This window comes from Silurus meridionalis, chromosome 22 (genome assembly GCF_014805685.1).
Source record: "Silurus meridionalis isolate SWU-2019-XX chromosome 22, ASM1480568v1, whole genome shotgun sequence".
NCBI classification, from domain to species: domain Eukaryota; kingdom Metazoa; phylum Chordata; class Actinopteri; order Siluriformes; family Siluridae; genus Silurus; species Silurus meridionalis.
This window is the reverse complement of record NC_060905.1, coordinates 6,259,844-6,278,913: the sequence shown is the minus strand read 5'-3', so window position 1 is coordinate 6,278,913 and position 19,070 is coordinate 6,259,844. Positions and strand designations below refer to the sequence as shown.

At 37.5% G+C, this 19,070-nt stretch overlaps 1 protein-coding gene across 1 annotated transcript in view; it reads right to left on the bottom strand.

Moving 5' to 3' along the window:
- shisa9b (shisa family member 9b) overlaps positions 1–18,669 on the bottom strand; it is a 46,125-nt gene extending 27,456 nt beyond the window's left edge. Inside the window, exons 1-2 of the mRNA XM_046835473.1 lie at positions 17,301–18,669; positions 16,104–16,216 (exon numbers count right to left, since the gene is read on the bottom strand). Of these exons, the coding sequence (XP_046691429.1) occupies positions 16,104–16,216; positions 17,301–17,809 (622 nt within the window). The 5' untranslated portion in view covers positions 17,810–18,669. The remainder of the gene's footprint in view (positions 1–16,103; positions 16,217–17,300) is intronic.
- Between the last annotated feature and the right edge of the window lie 401 nt (positions 18,670–19,070).

Below are 19,070 nucleotides of genomic sequence, written 5' to 3'. Positions count from 1 at the left end.
ACAATCATCTCCAAAAAAATGTAAGAAAAACAAAATCTTTTTGAAATATAACAAAATATATCTAGCAAGATTTCACCAGATGCGAGCAGACGGGAGTAATTACCTGAGAATCCTGTTAAGCCAAATTATTAAGAAGGGGAATCTGTCGCATTCGGCAAGTTTTAGAGTTATATAGGTATTAAAAATATAGCCTGCAAAGCTTCTGGGAAGCTTCTGTAAGAGAACGAAAGCTCTAGAGGTGAGTAGGAAATTCAATTGTTGCAGACCCACCTACACCAAACAACACCCTAGATGTGCCACTGCAAAGCTCTGAATTGCCTTTTTCAATGTCCAACTCTGGAAACATGCTGTGTTACTTTAACAAGCAGCTACTTTACAAATAGGCTTAGAGAGAGTGAGAGACAGAGAGAGAGAGAGAGAGAGAGAGAGAGAGAGAGAGAGAGAGAGAGAGAGAGAAGCAAAATATAAAATTGTATGTCTTTTTTTTTTTTTTTATTAACGCAGTTTATTATTAATAACATTTGTGGTCATCAACATTTTTAAAACAAGTTTTAAAAAAATGCCTGCTTGGTTAAATATATAAAATAAATCAAATTCATGCAACACACTTTTTTATTACATTGATTACTGAATTGATCAAATAAAATTAAATAGATGATAAAGTATTATTTATTAGTTTACATTTGTTAGATCCCATTTGCACTGTGTGAGTGTGCGTTTTACATTTTCAAAATATATGATTTACTTAACTGTTTTACTAATAAATAAATAAATTAATTAATTAATTATATATATATATATATATATATATATATATATATATATATATATATATATATATATATATATATATATAAATAAACAAACGCCTACTTTAACAAATGTCTTTATTCCTTCCATCCTTCATTCATTCACTCCCTTGGTATGTGGAATTGACAGGATTTTCTCCTTTTAAGGAAAATTCTTGCGGCTAACTCTAGCGCTATGGATTCTTTAGCATTTTTATGCATGCTCAAAACAAATCGTATTTCCAGTGAATGAGTAGCCACAGTGACACTGCACTAATTTAAGTTTATTTTTATACACATGGCATTGTTGTGTATGTTCTGAAGTTTAATAATAATAATAATAAAAATGCACTGAAAATACGAGGTAGAGACTAAACTAACTTGCAGTCCACCACTTAATATTTTCCTAAGTAACTCAGATTGTGACTATGTTCCGCACATAAAAATAAATTGCATTCACTATACGTGTGTACCGAACAGAAATATGTAGTCTGTTTGTCATATTACAATTTATTGACTGGCATTAATGGAAGAACAGTCAATGAGATATGGATATAGAAAAAGACGTTAAACAGTTTATGTTTGTAGCATTTCCAATCAGTGACATAAAACTCTTGTGTGGAAATATGTTAGGCAGGTTAAATTTAGATTGTAGGCATCTAAAATGTAAAGGCAATCACTGGCGATCCGCCATTTAAAAACTGTAACGATTTTACCCAGTTCCCATTTAAGATTCTGCCACTTCATGCTTTCACATTAAATTCTTCCAAAACTAAAATTGGCATCATCATCACACATCTCATGTGGTTATTATAAATATTCACTACTGTGCCTGAAATGCTATAAATATTAATGGACAAATATTCCCTAAGCTATTACTCAATACTGATGTCGGGTTACTGGCTGTAATGATTTAGACCAGCGGTTTTCCAACTCTGGTCCAAGTCAAGCTCTGCCTTAAAAATGTTTTTGCTGACCCTGCTTTCATATGAATAATTCTAACTAATAATACGGTACTTTATGAGAGGTCGGTATGCTAAAGCAGGGAATGATTAAAAGGGCGCAGGGTCGGGTTCACTTTCAAACCTGCTGTGTGTCTCTGTAAGTGTTTTACACCAAAATCAAGAATGTGTTACTCATCCATTACTCATTCATTGCATTTAATTATAAGCAGGAAAATGCTGTGGGAAGCACAAAATAATTGTCAAGTCATTGGTTGTAATATAATTCCACAACTGCTAGAAGACATGCAAGAAGACATTGTTATAGTAATAAGAAAACAAACAACAAATAACAAATGAGATACTCAAGATACGGTACTAATACAACAAACAGGTATAACTTTATGCCCACTGATGAGGCATAACATTATGACCACCTGGGCCTCGGCCGCCCATGACCCTGTCACTGGTTCACTTCTGTTACTTCCTTGGGCGACTTTTAAAAGATACTGACCACTGCAGAACAGCCCACAACTGTGGAACAGCCCACAACAGCTGCAGTTTTAAAGATGCTCTTACCCAGTCATCTAGCAGTCACAATTTAGCCCTTCTCAAACTCGCCTTACACGTAGCCATTTTTCCTACTTATAACACATCAACCTCGGAGACTAAATGTTCACTTGCTGCCTAATATATCCCACCAACTAACAGGTGGTATGATAAATAGATAATCTGTTATTATTTAGAGATCATGCTAAGTCCTTATATATTTGCAGGTTAAATGTTAAGTCAAGTTTCAAGTCAAGTTTATTTCTATAGCGCTTTTCACAACAGACATTGTTTCAAAGCAGCTTTACAGAAATAGCAGCTTTACAGAAATAAATAAACTATCATGGCTACCATTCCATACTTAAACACCTTGCAATCCCAACTGGACTGCATCTAACTGGAATCAACTTCACCCTACAAGCCAATGACCCACAACATAAGCTCTGTGAAAATGTTGTAAAGAAAACAGTCAGCTGGAGTGTTATCTCTCGTTAAATGGCCTGCCCAGTCACTGTGCCTGAATCCTATTGACCTGCTCTAAGATGAACTGGATCGCAAGGTCAGAAAGAAATATCCAACTAGTAAAGAAGTTTTACAAGAGGCACGGCAAAGTATTTCATCTGAGAGCCCAAATGCCAAGAGCATGTAAAAAGATTTTTTTAGATAAACATATTTGTTTAGTCAGAGTTAATATCCATACCATCAAATAACCTGGTTTGTTACATATAAACAAAAAGAGCTTGCAAATTTCTTTCAAAAGCCATACAAGATCAGTGTTTTTGACAGGCACTGTATCTAGTATTTCCCATTATAATATCAGAATATATGTAAGAACCTATTTCTAGACATTTTTTATCTATTGATAGGGCAAAATTAATTAAATCTTTAATTTAATTAAAGATTGTTATGCTTCAATAAGAAATATTAGACAATATATTAACTTGCTGAGATGCTTTTTGCACTGTTATACCACTGTTAGTAAATGTAAAAAAAAAAAAACAACCAAACAAAAAAAAAAGATAAAAAATTTTTTTTTAAAGTGATAATCCCCAGACCATGCAAATAGCCCTATGTGCTTGCCTTATTCATTCAGGGTTCCCCTTCTCTCTAATTCATAAAATGCTTGCATTACATTAACCTTTCAGTGACATTCAGGCTCAAACTACAGCCCATGAGGCATATGCATTTGGAGACTTAAATCAAGGTTAATGGTAATAGATACTGCAACACAAAACATCTGTGATTACTGAAATTAGAATATTTAAAACCAAGAAAGTTTCTTCATTTTTTCTCCACGATTACTAGATTCTTACTTGAATGTAAGCGGATTTGTGAAATTAAAACTGTTAACTGCTTTGTCAGATTTTCTAATCTCCTCTACTGAAGTACGTGTTCAGACTACACATCGATGGATTTTCTAAAATAAATCATAATGTTTTACACAAGCTTGTTGTTTTTTTTTGATGATTTATTTATTTATATATATATATATATATATATATATATATATATATATATATATATATATATATATATTCCGAAGATGTATTTTTCACTCAGGTTATTGTCAAGAATAGAATTTGTAATCAAAAATAAAAGTTGTATTAAATTAGCAAAAAAATGCAAAATAGAAACATTTTCATTATTCCTCTCAGACATATGGATCCCACTGGCATGTTAACAGATTTGCCTTTAAGATTGCTTGGTGTTAATATAACGCAATGCAAATCTTGTTTATTATTTCTAGAAATGTACTGTAATCAGGTTGTAATTTATCCTGTTGTGTTTACTGTGATATAATATATATTTCAAATTTCCTTAATAAAGTGACATTATCTACTCCATAGTTACCTCAATATTTTGCAATCCACCATGTGTGGAAACACCTCTGTTTTGCTCGAACAGAAATACAATACTGTCACCTGCTTACTAAACCCGATCACATTATTCCACACGACCTTACAAAGTAAACAGGACTAGGAATTTATACTGGAAAATTAGGCTATTGTCATGTTTCTCTTTATTTAAATAAATTCATTATTTTGGACTTCTTGTTTTTGCGAAACAAAATAATCTTGGAAAATAAGCAAGAAAAACAGGTTCCTTTAATAATTTATCCCGTTTTTACTTCACCAAGAATCCATAGCTTTTGCCTGATTCTGATGCTGCTGGCTGCTGTGAGGAGTGCATGAAATAATGATCTTTAAAACATAAAATATATATAAATAAAAGGTAATTTAAGAAAGTAAAATTTAATTTAAAGTTAAATTAGCAAATTACCCCACACGCTTCACATTGGCATGGTCAATAGATTTGTCTTTAAGATCGCCTGGTGTTAATACAACGCAATGCAAATCTTATTTATAATTTCTAGAAATTTACTTTGATCAGGTTGTAGTTTATCCTGTAGTTTTTACTGCAATATAACATGTTAGTTCAAATTCCTTAATAAAGGCACATTATCTACTCCATAGTTAACTCAATATTATGCAATCCACCAGTAAGCAACATAAAACTAGGTTTGACTGGCTATATCGCAATATACAAAAATAAAATCAGATTCAATCAATCGTTCTGAAACTGTGCAAGCGAACACAATCACATGAAGGAGAAGAGGAAGAAGAGGAATCGTCATTTTTTTGAAAGGATGTTGAGTGCTTTAGTGGGTTCCTTTGGTTTAAAGACAAAGCTGTTATTATTACCAACTTTGATGTCTCCTGACAGGCTGTTCATGGTATTCAGGTATTGAGAAACGTTTACATGTTTCTGCAGTACTGACACCATAATAGCAGCTTTTTTTATGTTGCCATGTTGAGAGCAGAGCTTCAACAATTTGCACTGGCCCGGTCTAATGTAAATAGAAAGAGAAAGAATCTGATTTGTCACTATGCACATATGAAAACAGCAAATATTTTTAGTCGTTTCACAGTTTTTATTGAAACTTTAGTTCTCTATTTTTATAATTTCTAAATTGAGCAGTTGCATGTTTGGAAATATTGGTCTATTGGACATTATTTAGAAAGACACACATCCGTGTGTGTACATTCTCAAAATTCATTAGGACCAAAACCTAACCCATGAGGTTCATAGTACTTTCTGTAAACATTTGTGATCAAACTGTATTTAAACTTATATCTTGGAAAGAGTAGAAAAACATTTCTAAAGCTTTGAAGGCTTCCAGGAGCACAGAGGAATCTCCATGGCTGCTCATCAGGGATTAATACACATCACTCACCTTAACTCCTTATTTCTGTAAAGCTGCTTTGAGACAATGTCTGTTGTGAAAAACGCTATAGAAATAACTTGACTTGACTCCCAGGAGCACAGAGGGCATGATCATATTGAAAAATAAAAGATGCTTGGACTCTATAAGAAGTTACATATTTAAGAGAAATGACCATAAACACTCTACCAAAGCTCCAAATCTTCTTCACAGAGGTATAGTTGGATTTTTTTGTAAAATTGTCCATGTCAAGAATACTCTGGACTAGTGCTAAACACGATCAAACTATTTCTTATAAACCCAGGAGCTGCTCATCAGTTGACTAGTACCATTTCTGTAGTAAAAGATGTGAATGGTAGCATCATATTGTTGGGTTGTTTCTCAGTTCCAGGAATAAGGAGACAAGACAGAACTAAGACACGAATGAATGCAGTTAACTACAGAAAGATTTTTGAAGAAAATCTTCCCCAGAGTATGCACAACTTCAGACTGAGCTGAAGGCTCACCTTTCAACATAACGGCCTGAAGCATACAGCCAAGACAGCACTGAAGTGGCCTCAAGTCTCTAAATGTCCTCGAGTGGTGCCAGAGAACATCTATAGAGAGACCTGAATATGGCAGTTCACAGATGCTGTATGCGACGCTTGTAGCGACTTAGACAAGTCTCAAAAATTATAAAATGCTCTGAGAAAGATTTTGCGTAGTCTACTTAAAGTCATGACCAAAAAAAAAAAAAAAAAAAAAGCATAATTGTGAATAAACATATTGACTCTCTTCTCCTGCAGTATCTGATTTCTCGGTAAATCTGACAGGAGCAAGTCTAATTAAATTTAGCCACCATGTGTGGAAACACCTCTGATCTGCTTGAACAGAAAGACGATACTGTAATCTGCCTTCTAAAACCCTATCACACTATTCCACTAGTCCACACTACTTTACAAAGCAAAGTCATTTATACTGGAAAATGGGGCTATTGTCATTTTCCCTCCCTATTTATATAAATTAAATATATTTGACTTCTGCTGTTTGCTTAACAAACAATACTTTGAAAATTAAGCAAGAAATACGGGTTCCTGTATTAATTTATCCAGTTTTCACGTCACCAAGAATCCAAAGCTTTTGCCTGCTGGCAGCTGTGAGGAGTGCAGGAAACAAAACCCCATCGTGGTTTATTTTACATGGCCTACCCTACCCAGGAGCCTTAAAGAATGATGATCAGAATTGGGGTAGTACACTGTTATTTGTTAATAATTTAACAAATTACAGTATATAATTAAGCACAACATAGCTATTTATAGTGCCTTACTCTGTAAACTATACAGTATATACAGTATGAGGCAGCGAGGGCATGGACGAGCGTCAGTTCGCGAGCGAAGGGCGGAACATGTTCTGCTACTGCTATACTATTTTTGTTCCAGTTGCGTTGTATCGCTATTGTCATCGTAAGATCGAAAAATCATAATTCGAACCATCGTAACTCAGAGGCCATCTGTGTGCACACGTGTGTGTGTGTGTATAGAGAGATTACCAACTCTACACCAAATCTGGAACTGTATGCCCACAATCAGGGCTAATCATTCGCAGAGTGATCAGTAGAAGTGCTTGACTGATGGTACTCTCTGATAAAGACCCAGTTAAGTCCGCCTGCCCTACTCTGCATGCTCAAAGCTCTCCACAGAGCCACATCACACACTGCACCACATGCATCCCTTTTTTCAGCTCTCATCTGTGAATGTCGGCTTTAGAAGTGCGAAAGATCCACAATCTGCGCTCCTCTTTCCAAAGCCACATGCTATTTATGCCATAATGCTAATTAATGCTTATTTATATGTTCGTGATTTCGCGTGTGCTCGTTTATTCTATTTTATATTTTTGATATCTATCCTACGTCTGTGGTATTTGTGAAACTAAATCCTGCACATTGACTGCCAGTCACTACAGCCGTCCACCTGAGCTGCAACAGTCCACAGCCACCCACCCATCAACAGGGCTGCTGGCAGGAAATGAACTGCTAATTATTCTATAAGAGGGAGGTAGGAAAGAAAGGGAAATGTCTCTGTTTAAAAAAAAAAATTAATGATTGATCTGCCAAGACTCTCCTTCTCTGCTTATAATGTTAATGAATTTAGAGCAGTAATTTGAGGACAAGACAAGAGACTGTACTGCAGTAACCTTAGCATTCCCAGACATATTAGGCGTTGATAAAAGAGCCTGACGTTTATGAAAAAACACCTATAAGCACTAGAGCATGGGTTGTAGGATCTTTATGACTGAAGAATATGTGGTGTTCAGTGTGAGTGAGTCAGATCATTAAACCATCTCTGTAATCAGCAAAATTCGGTACTCCTCCACATATCAGCCAAGCAGATGTTCTAAACATCTGTTAACCAAACAAGGATTAATCACGTAAACACTTTATTTTATGAGATGGAAGCTGTCTAACTAAAGTTATACCACTATTTCTGGTTCACTAATATTACTGGATGAGGGGCGTTCCAAGAGAGCTGAGTATACGGAGCAACACAAGAGCTTTGGAGGATGGATTTGGACTGTACTTAATGTCAACAGTCTGCTGCAATGGCTCAGGACCACAAGTTGCATTGAATCTACTATCAGCAGCACGTAAAACCTTATCAAGATGAAGCTTCATTGCAAACTATTTTCCTCGACGGCGCAAAAAGAAACAAAATATTTGCACATTTTGTGTCTGAAATATCAGTCAATATTCATTTCCTGTTTATGGTACTGCTGTTGTCCTGATTATCAGCACAGCTGTTAAGGAAAAGTGATGATATTCACTATAAGAGCACTATTGCTCATGTCATATTGCTTAATGATATAGTAAAGATGGATTTGTTTGAGTTTCTCGAAAAAGTGTCTTTTTATTAAGTTTAATAAATAGCTATATAATATTAAGTATAATTGTTTCTAATTAGATTTTACATTTTCATTCAAAACAATGCTACTGGTGCAAACTTTAATTAAAATTCACTTATTAAAAAATTGTAATTAAATACTGCCTTACTGTATGTGTGCGACTCTAGATGTGTGTGAATCAATAGATTAGATGTCCAGAAAGGTCTTGAATCAAATTCTTTTTTAGGGGGAATCTCATGTTCACAAAATTAGTTTTTTTAAGGTCATGTCTTTAAACGGTGAAAAGCATTTCTGGGCATATACCAAGTCACTAGTGCAGTGATAGACTTGGCCTTATACCTCCAAGGTTGTGAGTCTGGACCTGAGATCGGGTGACTGTCCCTCCCAAATTTCCACTTTGGGATCGATAAAGTACTTCTAACTATCTGTTCTAGCATTGGGGACATCAAGATCTCTCAGACTGAATAACAGAGAAATGGACCAACTGTTCAAGAGGAGTAGCTTCTTCCCGTAGCCCTTTTAGAGTCTAAACCAGGAAACGCCTAGCACCTCGTACCTGGACTTCTCTCTGTCTTACTTTTCCTTTGTTGCACAATTATTTTGCACAAAATGCACCACCATCACTTTAACACTGGACTGGCACATGGACACTTTAGTGACAATCACACTGGGACACTTTAAATCTGGACTTCTTGCAATATCTGTCATATATATATATATATATATATATATATGTATATATATATATATATATATATATATATATATATATATATATATATATATATATATGCATATATGCATATATACATCCATCCCTTCTGTCTAATTTTGAATAAGGGACAATAATATGTACATATAATATAATTAGGAATGATTTTTATATAGATATTTTTGTGTGTGGGGAACATATTATCTGAGTTTACATTACATTTTTACTTTAAAACAAGAATATTTTGTCTTCATGCTCTATATTAAGTATAGTTTCACTAATAATAAACATACATTTGCATAAAGCATCCATATTCGTCCATGGCCATGTTGATTAGTGTATAAAAACTTTTAGGTACATTTAGAAAAGATAAAAATGTTCAATTAATTAGTGATTAATCATGAGTTAACTAATAACAAATATTTTAATTGATTGACAGCCCTAATATATATCTCAATGCATATATACATATTATATTTTTAACCCTATTTTTATACTTAAGTCATACTTTATACTTTTAATATACTTGAATACTTTTTTACATCAATTTGTATTTATTTACTTTTTTTTATATTTTATTTCTGTTTACATGTTGGACAGTTGTAAGACGCATTTCACTGCATGTCATACTCTATGAATGTGTATGTGACAAATAAAAATTTGATTTTGAAATTGAGATAGTCACAGAGACACCTTCACAGGGGACAGATGGTAATTTGAAAATGGCATACATTATGCTAGATAGACAGATTAATAGACGTTGTTTATTGATCCCAAATGGGATGCTTGTGCTGGAAAATACAATCAAACACCATACAGTTTCCGTTCTCCGGACCAAACATGCATCATTAGGGCACGAAGGCCATAACTGTACCAGTTCATTTCCTTTGAACCACCTGTTTTATATCTCCGCTAATGCATTTATAATGCTTTTTATTTTAAGGCATGGGAAAAAAAATACGTTAAAAATCTAGAAAAATAAAATAACTCAGTTTATCTGGGCTTTTACACTAGAGCCCTGAGAAACTTGATAGTATCTTTTGGGCCATTTTCCTGCTGCAAGATGAAATGCCGTCTGCTGCTGTTGGTTAGATCTGAGCCTGTTGAGGTGCTTGTATACTCTTCGGAATTCATTCAGCTGCTGCTGCTGCCAGCTGTCACATCCCCAGTAAAAATAAGTGAACCAGTTCCACAGGCAGACCTACATGCCCATAGTGTTATGTTTCACAGAGGAGATGGCATGCTTCATTATAAGCACCCTTTTCACCTTTCCTAGTACAGGTTAATCTTTCTCTTTAATTTTGATCTATCGCAAAGCTCTACATGTCCCAAAATGGCACAGTGCCCAAATCGCTACATATTCCAAAGCTCTCTGTGCCCCAAAACTCAACAATTCCTAAAGATCAACGTCAACTTTACATGAACAACAAACTTTCCATGTCCCAAAACTCTATATGTGTCTGTGACTTTACTGCTATAGATATACGTTGTACTACACACTGACAGGACGTATTTTGCGTAAAGAATCTGTTTTGCGAAAACAATATTTTTTCTGGAAAGAAAAAAAAAAAATCATAAATGATCAGTGATTCCATACATGTTTGTCTATGTATCTGAAATCCATTTTATATCCCATATCCATGCTTTTATCTGTTTTTTTTTTTCCAGGTGCTACAACTTTCATAACACTTTAAATAAGTGTCTCTTTTGGTCTGACCTTAAACAGAAATGCCACTTGAGTTGTATTGCAAGGGTTTGTTATGAACTTCTCTCAAAATTATATTAAAAAAAACCTAATATTCAGTAGAAAAAAACCCAAATAAATGTATAAATAAATCATATTTTGCCTCATTTGTTTAATCGTTTTCTCTTTGCCTACTTTTAGCACTTGTGAAAATCTGATTATGTTTTAGGTCACATTTATTTAGATATATTATAAATTCTGAAAGGGTTCCCAAAATGTCAAGCGCCACTGTGCTTCCATTTTCAAATCTAAATCAATTTTGACTGTTTATTTCTGATATGTTTTTAAAGAAACATTTAGTAAACAGAAAACAGGCCAAGAAAGTAGGCCACTGAGTATACGTCTATAAAACCAAGTCTTGAAATGCTGTCAAGCTTGTATGCTTTGCAGGCTTTTTAAAATGTGCATTTTACTTTCACTATCCTGAAGTATGCAAAGGAGCAGTGGTTGTTTTTCCCAACAATCAAAATAGGACGACTCTTACTTTGGTACCTCAAATGCTTCTTAAACCTGAAGCGCTCTCAGCTGTTTCAATAAAGTAGATGGTGGAGCTGAATGTAGGTTTATTCCACTGTAATGAGTTCTTACTTTCCGTCAGAGATGAGCCGACTGCTGCTGGAGGGACAGAGCATGGCACACGCAAGCTCTCAGGAGAATTAATTACAGTGTCGTTTGCAGTCACTGCTTCTCTAAGCTACACCCCCACTGACACATCCACTGTGGTTACTGAATAATATGTTTTAAAGCACAGATTAGGAATTTCTGGCCCAACACACCTGTGCTCTGTGTGTGTTTGGAAGATTATTTTAGCACTGGATTATAAAGATGATGTAGGAGTGTTAATGCTGTACAGTAGATGAACAAAAGCAAAGCGGCACTGGACTTTTACAGCCATATTTGATTTTTTCCAAACTGTTACCACAAAGTTGTAGTCACACAGATGTCTTTAGATGAGGTTTTACATTTTCCATTCACTTGACCTGAGAGACCTAAACCTGTTCCAGCATGACAATGCCCCTGTGATCAAAGCCATCTCCATGGAAATATACTTTACATGGGTGGGAGTAGCAGATCTTGAGTAACCTTCTATAGAGCTCTAAACTTAACTCTATTAAACACCTTTGGGATGAATAAATGAATGGATGGTGGCCTGATCACCTCACCTACATCAGTACCTGACTTTACTGACACCCTCAAGGCTGAATGAGCATAAATCTCCACAAGCACACAAACCTGAACTATGAGCCTCAAACCCCTGTGTGCAAAGGCAGCTCCATCAAGGTACGGTTTACATGGGTTTGGAATTATAGATCATGAGTGGCCTGTTGTAGAGTTCTGACCTCAACCCTAATGAACACCTTTGGGATGAATTGGAACACTGATTGCACCCCAGGCCTCCTCACCTCACCTACATCAGTAGCTGAATTTTCTTATGTGGCTAAATGAACACAAGTCTCCACAAACACGGTCCAAAATCTAGTGGAACATCACGACTAAAGAGTGGTATTTAATATAAGAGCAAGTGGAACTAAATGTGGAATGGCATATTTAAAAATCACTTACAATTATTATGCTTAATTGTCCACAATCTTTTGTCCAAATTGTGTAAATCTGAACATATAATAAATAATATCATTAAAATATCAAAATATAGAAATATTCCAATAAGTATTATTGCATAATTAATTAAGTAAAAATTAATCAGTAACAATGATTATAGTTAAATTACTCATAAATTGTAATCATAAAAAATATGATTTTAAACATTTAAAAACATCTGTTGTTCATTGTTGTCGTTAAAGGCTTCATATTGGTTTATAGTAATACCCTGAATGGTCTACTTTCTTGGCCTCATTTGTTTGAGTAACCTTCTTTAATCTGATTAATGTGGATCCAAATGGCCCATTTAAAATTTTTGATAAAATTAAATACTCACAGAACATAATTTCTTCATGGTGTGGATTCCGCAATAATGTAGGAAACATTTCTATAAGAGTCTCGTTTATGTTAACATGATTGCATCACATTATCGCTGCAGATTGGTCTACTGTTTTGCGGAGCCCCGTTCTTTCACTTTTCAAAGACATTCTACTGGATTCAGATCTGGTGACTCGAAAGTACATTGAACTTGGTGTCATATTCATGAAACCAGTCTGAGACTTACATTTGAATATAGTCGTAATGTATGTCATGTAGCAAAAACATTATGAGATGGATAAATTGTGTCAATAAAAGATTCAGCAATAATAGTGAGGGGTAGCTTAGTGGTTTAGATGTTGGCCTTCTGATCAGAAGGTTGTGAGTTCAAATCCCAGTGCCACCAAGCTTCCAATGCAGGGCCCTTGAACAAGGCCCTTAACCCTCAAATGCTCAGTTGTATAAATGAGATCATTGTGAGTCATTCTGGATAAGAGCATCTCACAATTGTAAAGCTGCTTTATACATGTCACAAGTACTTTACGGCACAGTAATATTATTTTTTGCATATCCTGGTGATGTTAGGAAGCTGGGGTCAGAGCCTAGGGTCAGCCATGATACAAAGTCCCTGGAGCACATGTATTTAAGGGTGTTTCTCATAGGCCCAAAAATGACAGCATGGCAATATTAGGGCTTGAACCCCCAAACCTTCAGATGAGGTCACCTGAGCCTTAAGCACTAAGCTGCCACCTCTTTGTGAATGTAAATAAATGTGGATGCAACAAGACTCAAACTGGTATTACAGATCGTAGTCTTTGCCAAGAAAACATTCCACATACCCTCACACCACCACCGTCTTGACCTCTTGACACAAGGTAAGTTGTGTCTTTGGATTCCAGCTGCGGATATCAAATTCTGTCCTTACAATCCGCATGTCTGTGGACAGATCCATATTCATTTGACCAAATAATTTCTTTAATCTTTTTCAGCCCAGTTTAAAAGCACCTGCACCCACTGTATGCTGCAGAACTTGAACCCACAGCCCATCTGCATCTTTTCAAGAATTGTTACTTGAGTTATTATAGCTTTCCTGCCAGCTTGTTTTTGTGGCTATTCTCCTCTAAACTCTTGTCAAAACGATGTTTGGTTTTTAGATTTTCCACCTTCCTGTGTAAACTCTACAGACTGTTCCCTTAGGAAAATCCAAAGAGATCAGCGGTTTCTTAGCTCAGAGCAGTCCATCTGGAGCCAACAACCATGCCACAGCCAAAGTCATACTTGTTCCCCATTCTGATGTACAGAATCTACATGATTTTTGCATTCTACTGCTGCCACATGATTAGCTGACTGCATAAGTACAAGAATGAGCAGGTGTACAGAACAATATTCATGCCAGAGATTTTATATACAGCATTTAATTTGAAATTAGAATGTCAGTTTTGCATTCTATCCAACTCATGTAGCATATAGGTAGCGCATAGGTCTAGTATATACAGTGCATACATACACACAAACACAGAGCCCTCTGGCTAAGTTGGAAGTGCTGGAACACCAAGGCCATTTCTTTAGTTTTGCTATACAGCCAAGTTTCTATACAGATTTACATCTAGACATGATACAGTTTTGAACATGGTACATTTGGAGGCAGGGAGACCACCTAATTTTAGAACAAATAGACTTCAAGTAAATTCCAGCCATGCAAACCATGCAAGACATGACACTACCTCCACTGTGCTTAACCAATTAGATTGTTGGCAATATCACTGTCTGTTAGTTTTGGTATATATATATATATATATATTCCACAGTTCCTCATCAGCTGATGTTGTTTTCCTCAGCTAACCAGTTCGATCTGTTCTTGTCAGTACATTAGCATAATTTTGTCTTTGTTAGGACATTCCAAACAATTCTACTCTATGTGCTATGCTAAGTACTTGTGGATTCTATCAACCTCAGAATTGCTTGTTCTTCTCCCATAGACAGCTCTGTGAACTTTCTGTTGGTTTATCCATTTTAACCACTAACAGTATTCACAAGGGAACCCCGAGGCTCAAACCTAAACTGCACTCTGTGCACAAGCTATTAATTGTTTAAACAACAAATCTAACAGCGCAACACCTGGGCAACAAGAATCACTTAGCTGTTACAGCGCCCAGTTTTTTTGATCCATTGAAAAAATATGCACGTTCAAACAAAAGGTGCCATGTATTAATAGCAAAAAACTTGGCTTTGCTGTTATATACTTTTAAAGTGCACTGTGGGTAAAATAGATGTGTGTCCACAAACTATTGGCCATGTAGTGTATAAGCTTGTAGTGCATGGCAACACTTATATAAACCATATCATGCAGCATTTGTAAAAAAAGAATAACATTTGCACAATAAAGCTTTAAAATACAAAATAGATGTACCGTTTTTTTCTATGGAAATAAATGCATGTAATCTGTGAACCTCAAAATCGTCAGTTTGATCGCTTCAGGCTTGGTTAGTGGGAAAGACCAGGAGGTGTGTGCACTGGTAGCAGCGCAGCATGAGTAGCTTGCTATCATGGTGATTAGAGTCCTGCTTACGCATGCGTTCACAGCACGCTTCTGGATGCATGCGTGCCGAAAGTGCGAGAAAAAGAGCATTGCTATGTGTATTAGTCAGCCAAGGCAATTACCACCCTAGCGCATTAAATGATCACTGTAGTTGTAAGTGGTGCTGTGGCCCAACGGATGTGCCAAAAATGGCCTGCTGTAATAATTTCCCTTCTACGACAAAGGCCAAGTCAGAGATCTGTGGCCTTCTGCAAAACTGTAGGACCACGCAGCTGCCTTTCTGTGGTGAACAAAGCATCAGCTGCTTCGATTAGATTCTAACACATCTGTTTTTTCCGCCAAATTCACTTTGAATCAATCGCAACCTGACTGCATCAGCGTCACCTGAATTAAAAAAATCACCCATCTCCAAACCTCACTCTGAATTAAATCCACTCTAAAGAAAAATCATACTGGAATCCATTATGTAAATGTACTTATACTGTCAAAAATATATAGGACCCATGACTCCTAATATACAGTCTACCCATTCAAGGGCCCCACTGTAAAAGTGTAAAAAAAATCTCAACTTGAAAATCCATTGTAATTGATTACTAGAGACTGCGGTCTGTAATCCACAGGTATCATAGGGGATCTGATCGAAGAAATCCTGTACGCAACAAACAACAGGAATTCTGAGAACTTCAACAGTTACAAGATCTTTTCGCCAACAAAGTGCAATCATGACGTGATGTGAAACACTCCCTACACTTCACGGCTAGCGGGAAAAACTTGCCGTCTTGGCGTTCCATTTCTAAACGCACGTATACTTACGCAGGTTATTTCCTGTTGTCCTGGCCTGCAGGGTCTCGTATGGCTGTCCGTGCACAGCCAGACTCTCCTCACGTTCCTCTCCTCCTGTCTGCCGCATCACCTGCGCCAGCGCTCTGCAGATACACACACGTGGTTATAGCAGGTCTCAGAACGATTAGAGGTGAAGTGCTTTCCTGATGCATGTTAATGTCATTGAAGCCTCGCGGCAAAACCGCCAGGATGCAGGAGTTGTATTGTAATAGGCATGCCAGAGGGTTTCGAAATGTAGTATTTGTAAAGCACATGCTTAAAAAAAGGATTGCAAGAAATCTGGTGTCTGAAAACAATTGACCTGGTGTAACCCGAAAAGACTTCGCCTAAAGGACGTGTCCTGAATGAAGATGGTGTTTGGGGTTTATAGTGGATTCATTAGAAGCAAGGATCCAAACACACGTGTGTATTTATATGACAACTGATGCGATTACTTTAGTCTAAGTGAAAAAAGCATGTTCACGTCTCACGCTGTCACATCCTTTCTACACACACTTCCACACACATCGTTTATCCTTAAGGTCATTTACTGATACTGTTAATAGGGTCCATTCAATGTGAAATCTGAGAGCAAATATATGCTGTATCGTATATATTCTAACAGAAAAGGAAAGTCTGGGTGCAAGCTTTTACTCCAACCAAGCAGGAGCCACACCAGGATTCATTTACATGAATATAAGTCTCAAATTAATTAGTTCTCGTCAATCAACTAGCATCGAATTCACAAAATATACTAGATTTATCGTCTACATATCGTTATGCATCATCCGTATATACGCTGTGTATAACTTTTGGTACGTACATTGTGCATATCTCATATTGTATATTTATAAATCCCACACTTCAGCACATTTCTACACTGCCAGAGCTTTTATATTTATTTGCCGTACATATATTTACATATTTATCTGCACTTGCACAATGATACTATTTGCACATCTATCTATCTATCTATCTATCTATCTATCTATCTATCTATCTATCTATCTATCTAGAGTCAGACTCTCTCTTTTTGTGTGATTGTTTATGATTATTTTGAGGGATGCTGGAGGTGAAAAGCCTCTCATATATACACTATATGGATAATGAATATGCACATTATGCTACATAGATTCACTTCTGTTAGTTATCAGTGTCCACAGGTGATAGTTTTTGAGTCTTTCCCACCTAGACATGTTTTCTCGGTGAGGTCTGTGCGCCTTCTCCAGCCCAAGTTTGGTGAAAATCCCCACCAGAGCCATGATGGCGACCACTCCGCATATGACGTACACAATCAGGTTGGTTTTATCCCTCGTGGGGTCGTGCGCCGGGTCGTTCTTCTTGGGTGGCGGTCTGCCCGTGATGGACCAGGGCGGCGTGCCGTCGTTAGTGCACGCGCGCTGGTCGAGGCGCGACTCCTTGAACTCGCAGCAAAAGCGGAAGCCGCACGTGCCGCAGCAGTACAGGTAGCTGCCGGTGCGGCACACGAACGGCGGGTCCCACTGGCCCATCACGTCGTAGTAGCCCCGACATTTGTCCTCTGTGTGCGGCGGCTCCGGGAGACCGCTCTCGTCGTCACGGGACTCGTTGGAACCAGACACGGCCACCGAGCCGACTTGTCTAGTGCTTTCACTGGCCACGTCGCACGCAGCAACTTTCACCAGAAAGTAGGCGAGCAGCAGGTCCGTGCTTCTCATCCTGCGCGCGCGCTCCGCCGCCGTGTTTTTCTTATTTTTATTTTCCCTTCTTTTGTAGTAGCCGCTTCCGACAAGACAAGAAGCTCGCGCCTCATGAAGTGGCAAGAGGCTCGTTGTCCGCGAGCGCGTCGCCGCCGCCGTCCGAGTTCCCCCTCATGCTTTTGATGGACGCGCTACGGGCGCAACAGTCGGTCGGCGGAGAAGCGCGCGCAACCCGCGGTGCGCCTCCGTTACACGTGTGCCGCCGCACGCCGCGGCACGCCGCCACCCAGACATACAATACAAATGTGCAAGAACAAGAAAAAAAGAGAAAGAAAGAAAGAAAGAAAGAAAGAAAGAAAGAAAGAAAGAAAGAAATCTGGCGCGTTACAGAAATCCTCCTTTAACCGCGACAATCCACATCATTTAGCGCGCGCGCGCGCGTGTGTGTACGAGAACCTCTGAGTGAGTGCTCCTCTGGCAGTGCGCACACGAGAACGCCGAGCAGGATCTCAATGCGTAATGAGAGAGGGGGAGAGAGACGCTCGAGTGTAGGAAGGTGTGAGCGACCAAACTGAGAAACATCTAGGTCCCTGCAGAACCCGTCTACGGGCCTTCTAGAAAATTATGACGCCTCTGAGTGACAACAAGACAGACGCAGTGCTCAGGCCCAGGTCCTTCAAAGCAGCAATGGTTGAGAGACTGCGAATTGTGATGCTCGTGCATTTATTGAACAGCAGCACACCATGCGTAAAGGAGTTATTGCCCAATAAGGGAGAGATGTGTTCAATAATAACTAGCCTGGATATCCTCTTTAGTGACGCATAAATTACCATTAGCCACTCCCACCTTCTTAAAATCAAACTACATGATTCCAGCCCTCATTACTGACAAGTGGTAGTTCAGTAGTTAAGCTGTTTGCCATCTGATTGAAAGGTTGTGAGTTTGAATCCCCACACCACCAAGCATCCACTGCTGGGCACTTGAGCAAAGCTTAACACTCAACTGCTTAGTTGTATCAAAAAATGACACAAATGTAAGTGGCAATTAATAAAGGCAAATGCCTTAAAGTAATGATACATTATTTTACATCTTTATAAGATCCATAAGGGTTTGGATCCTGTCCTTATGTCCACTGTTCTTAGTCTTCTCAGTTCACCTACAATTAGGGATATAACAGAAGTCAGCCAGGACATGCAGCCCCTCTCATCCTGTCTATATAATGTAGATTTTGCATTTCATCAGCTCTGTACATGTACTTTGTTCAAGGACAAAAAAGGTT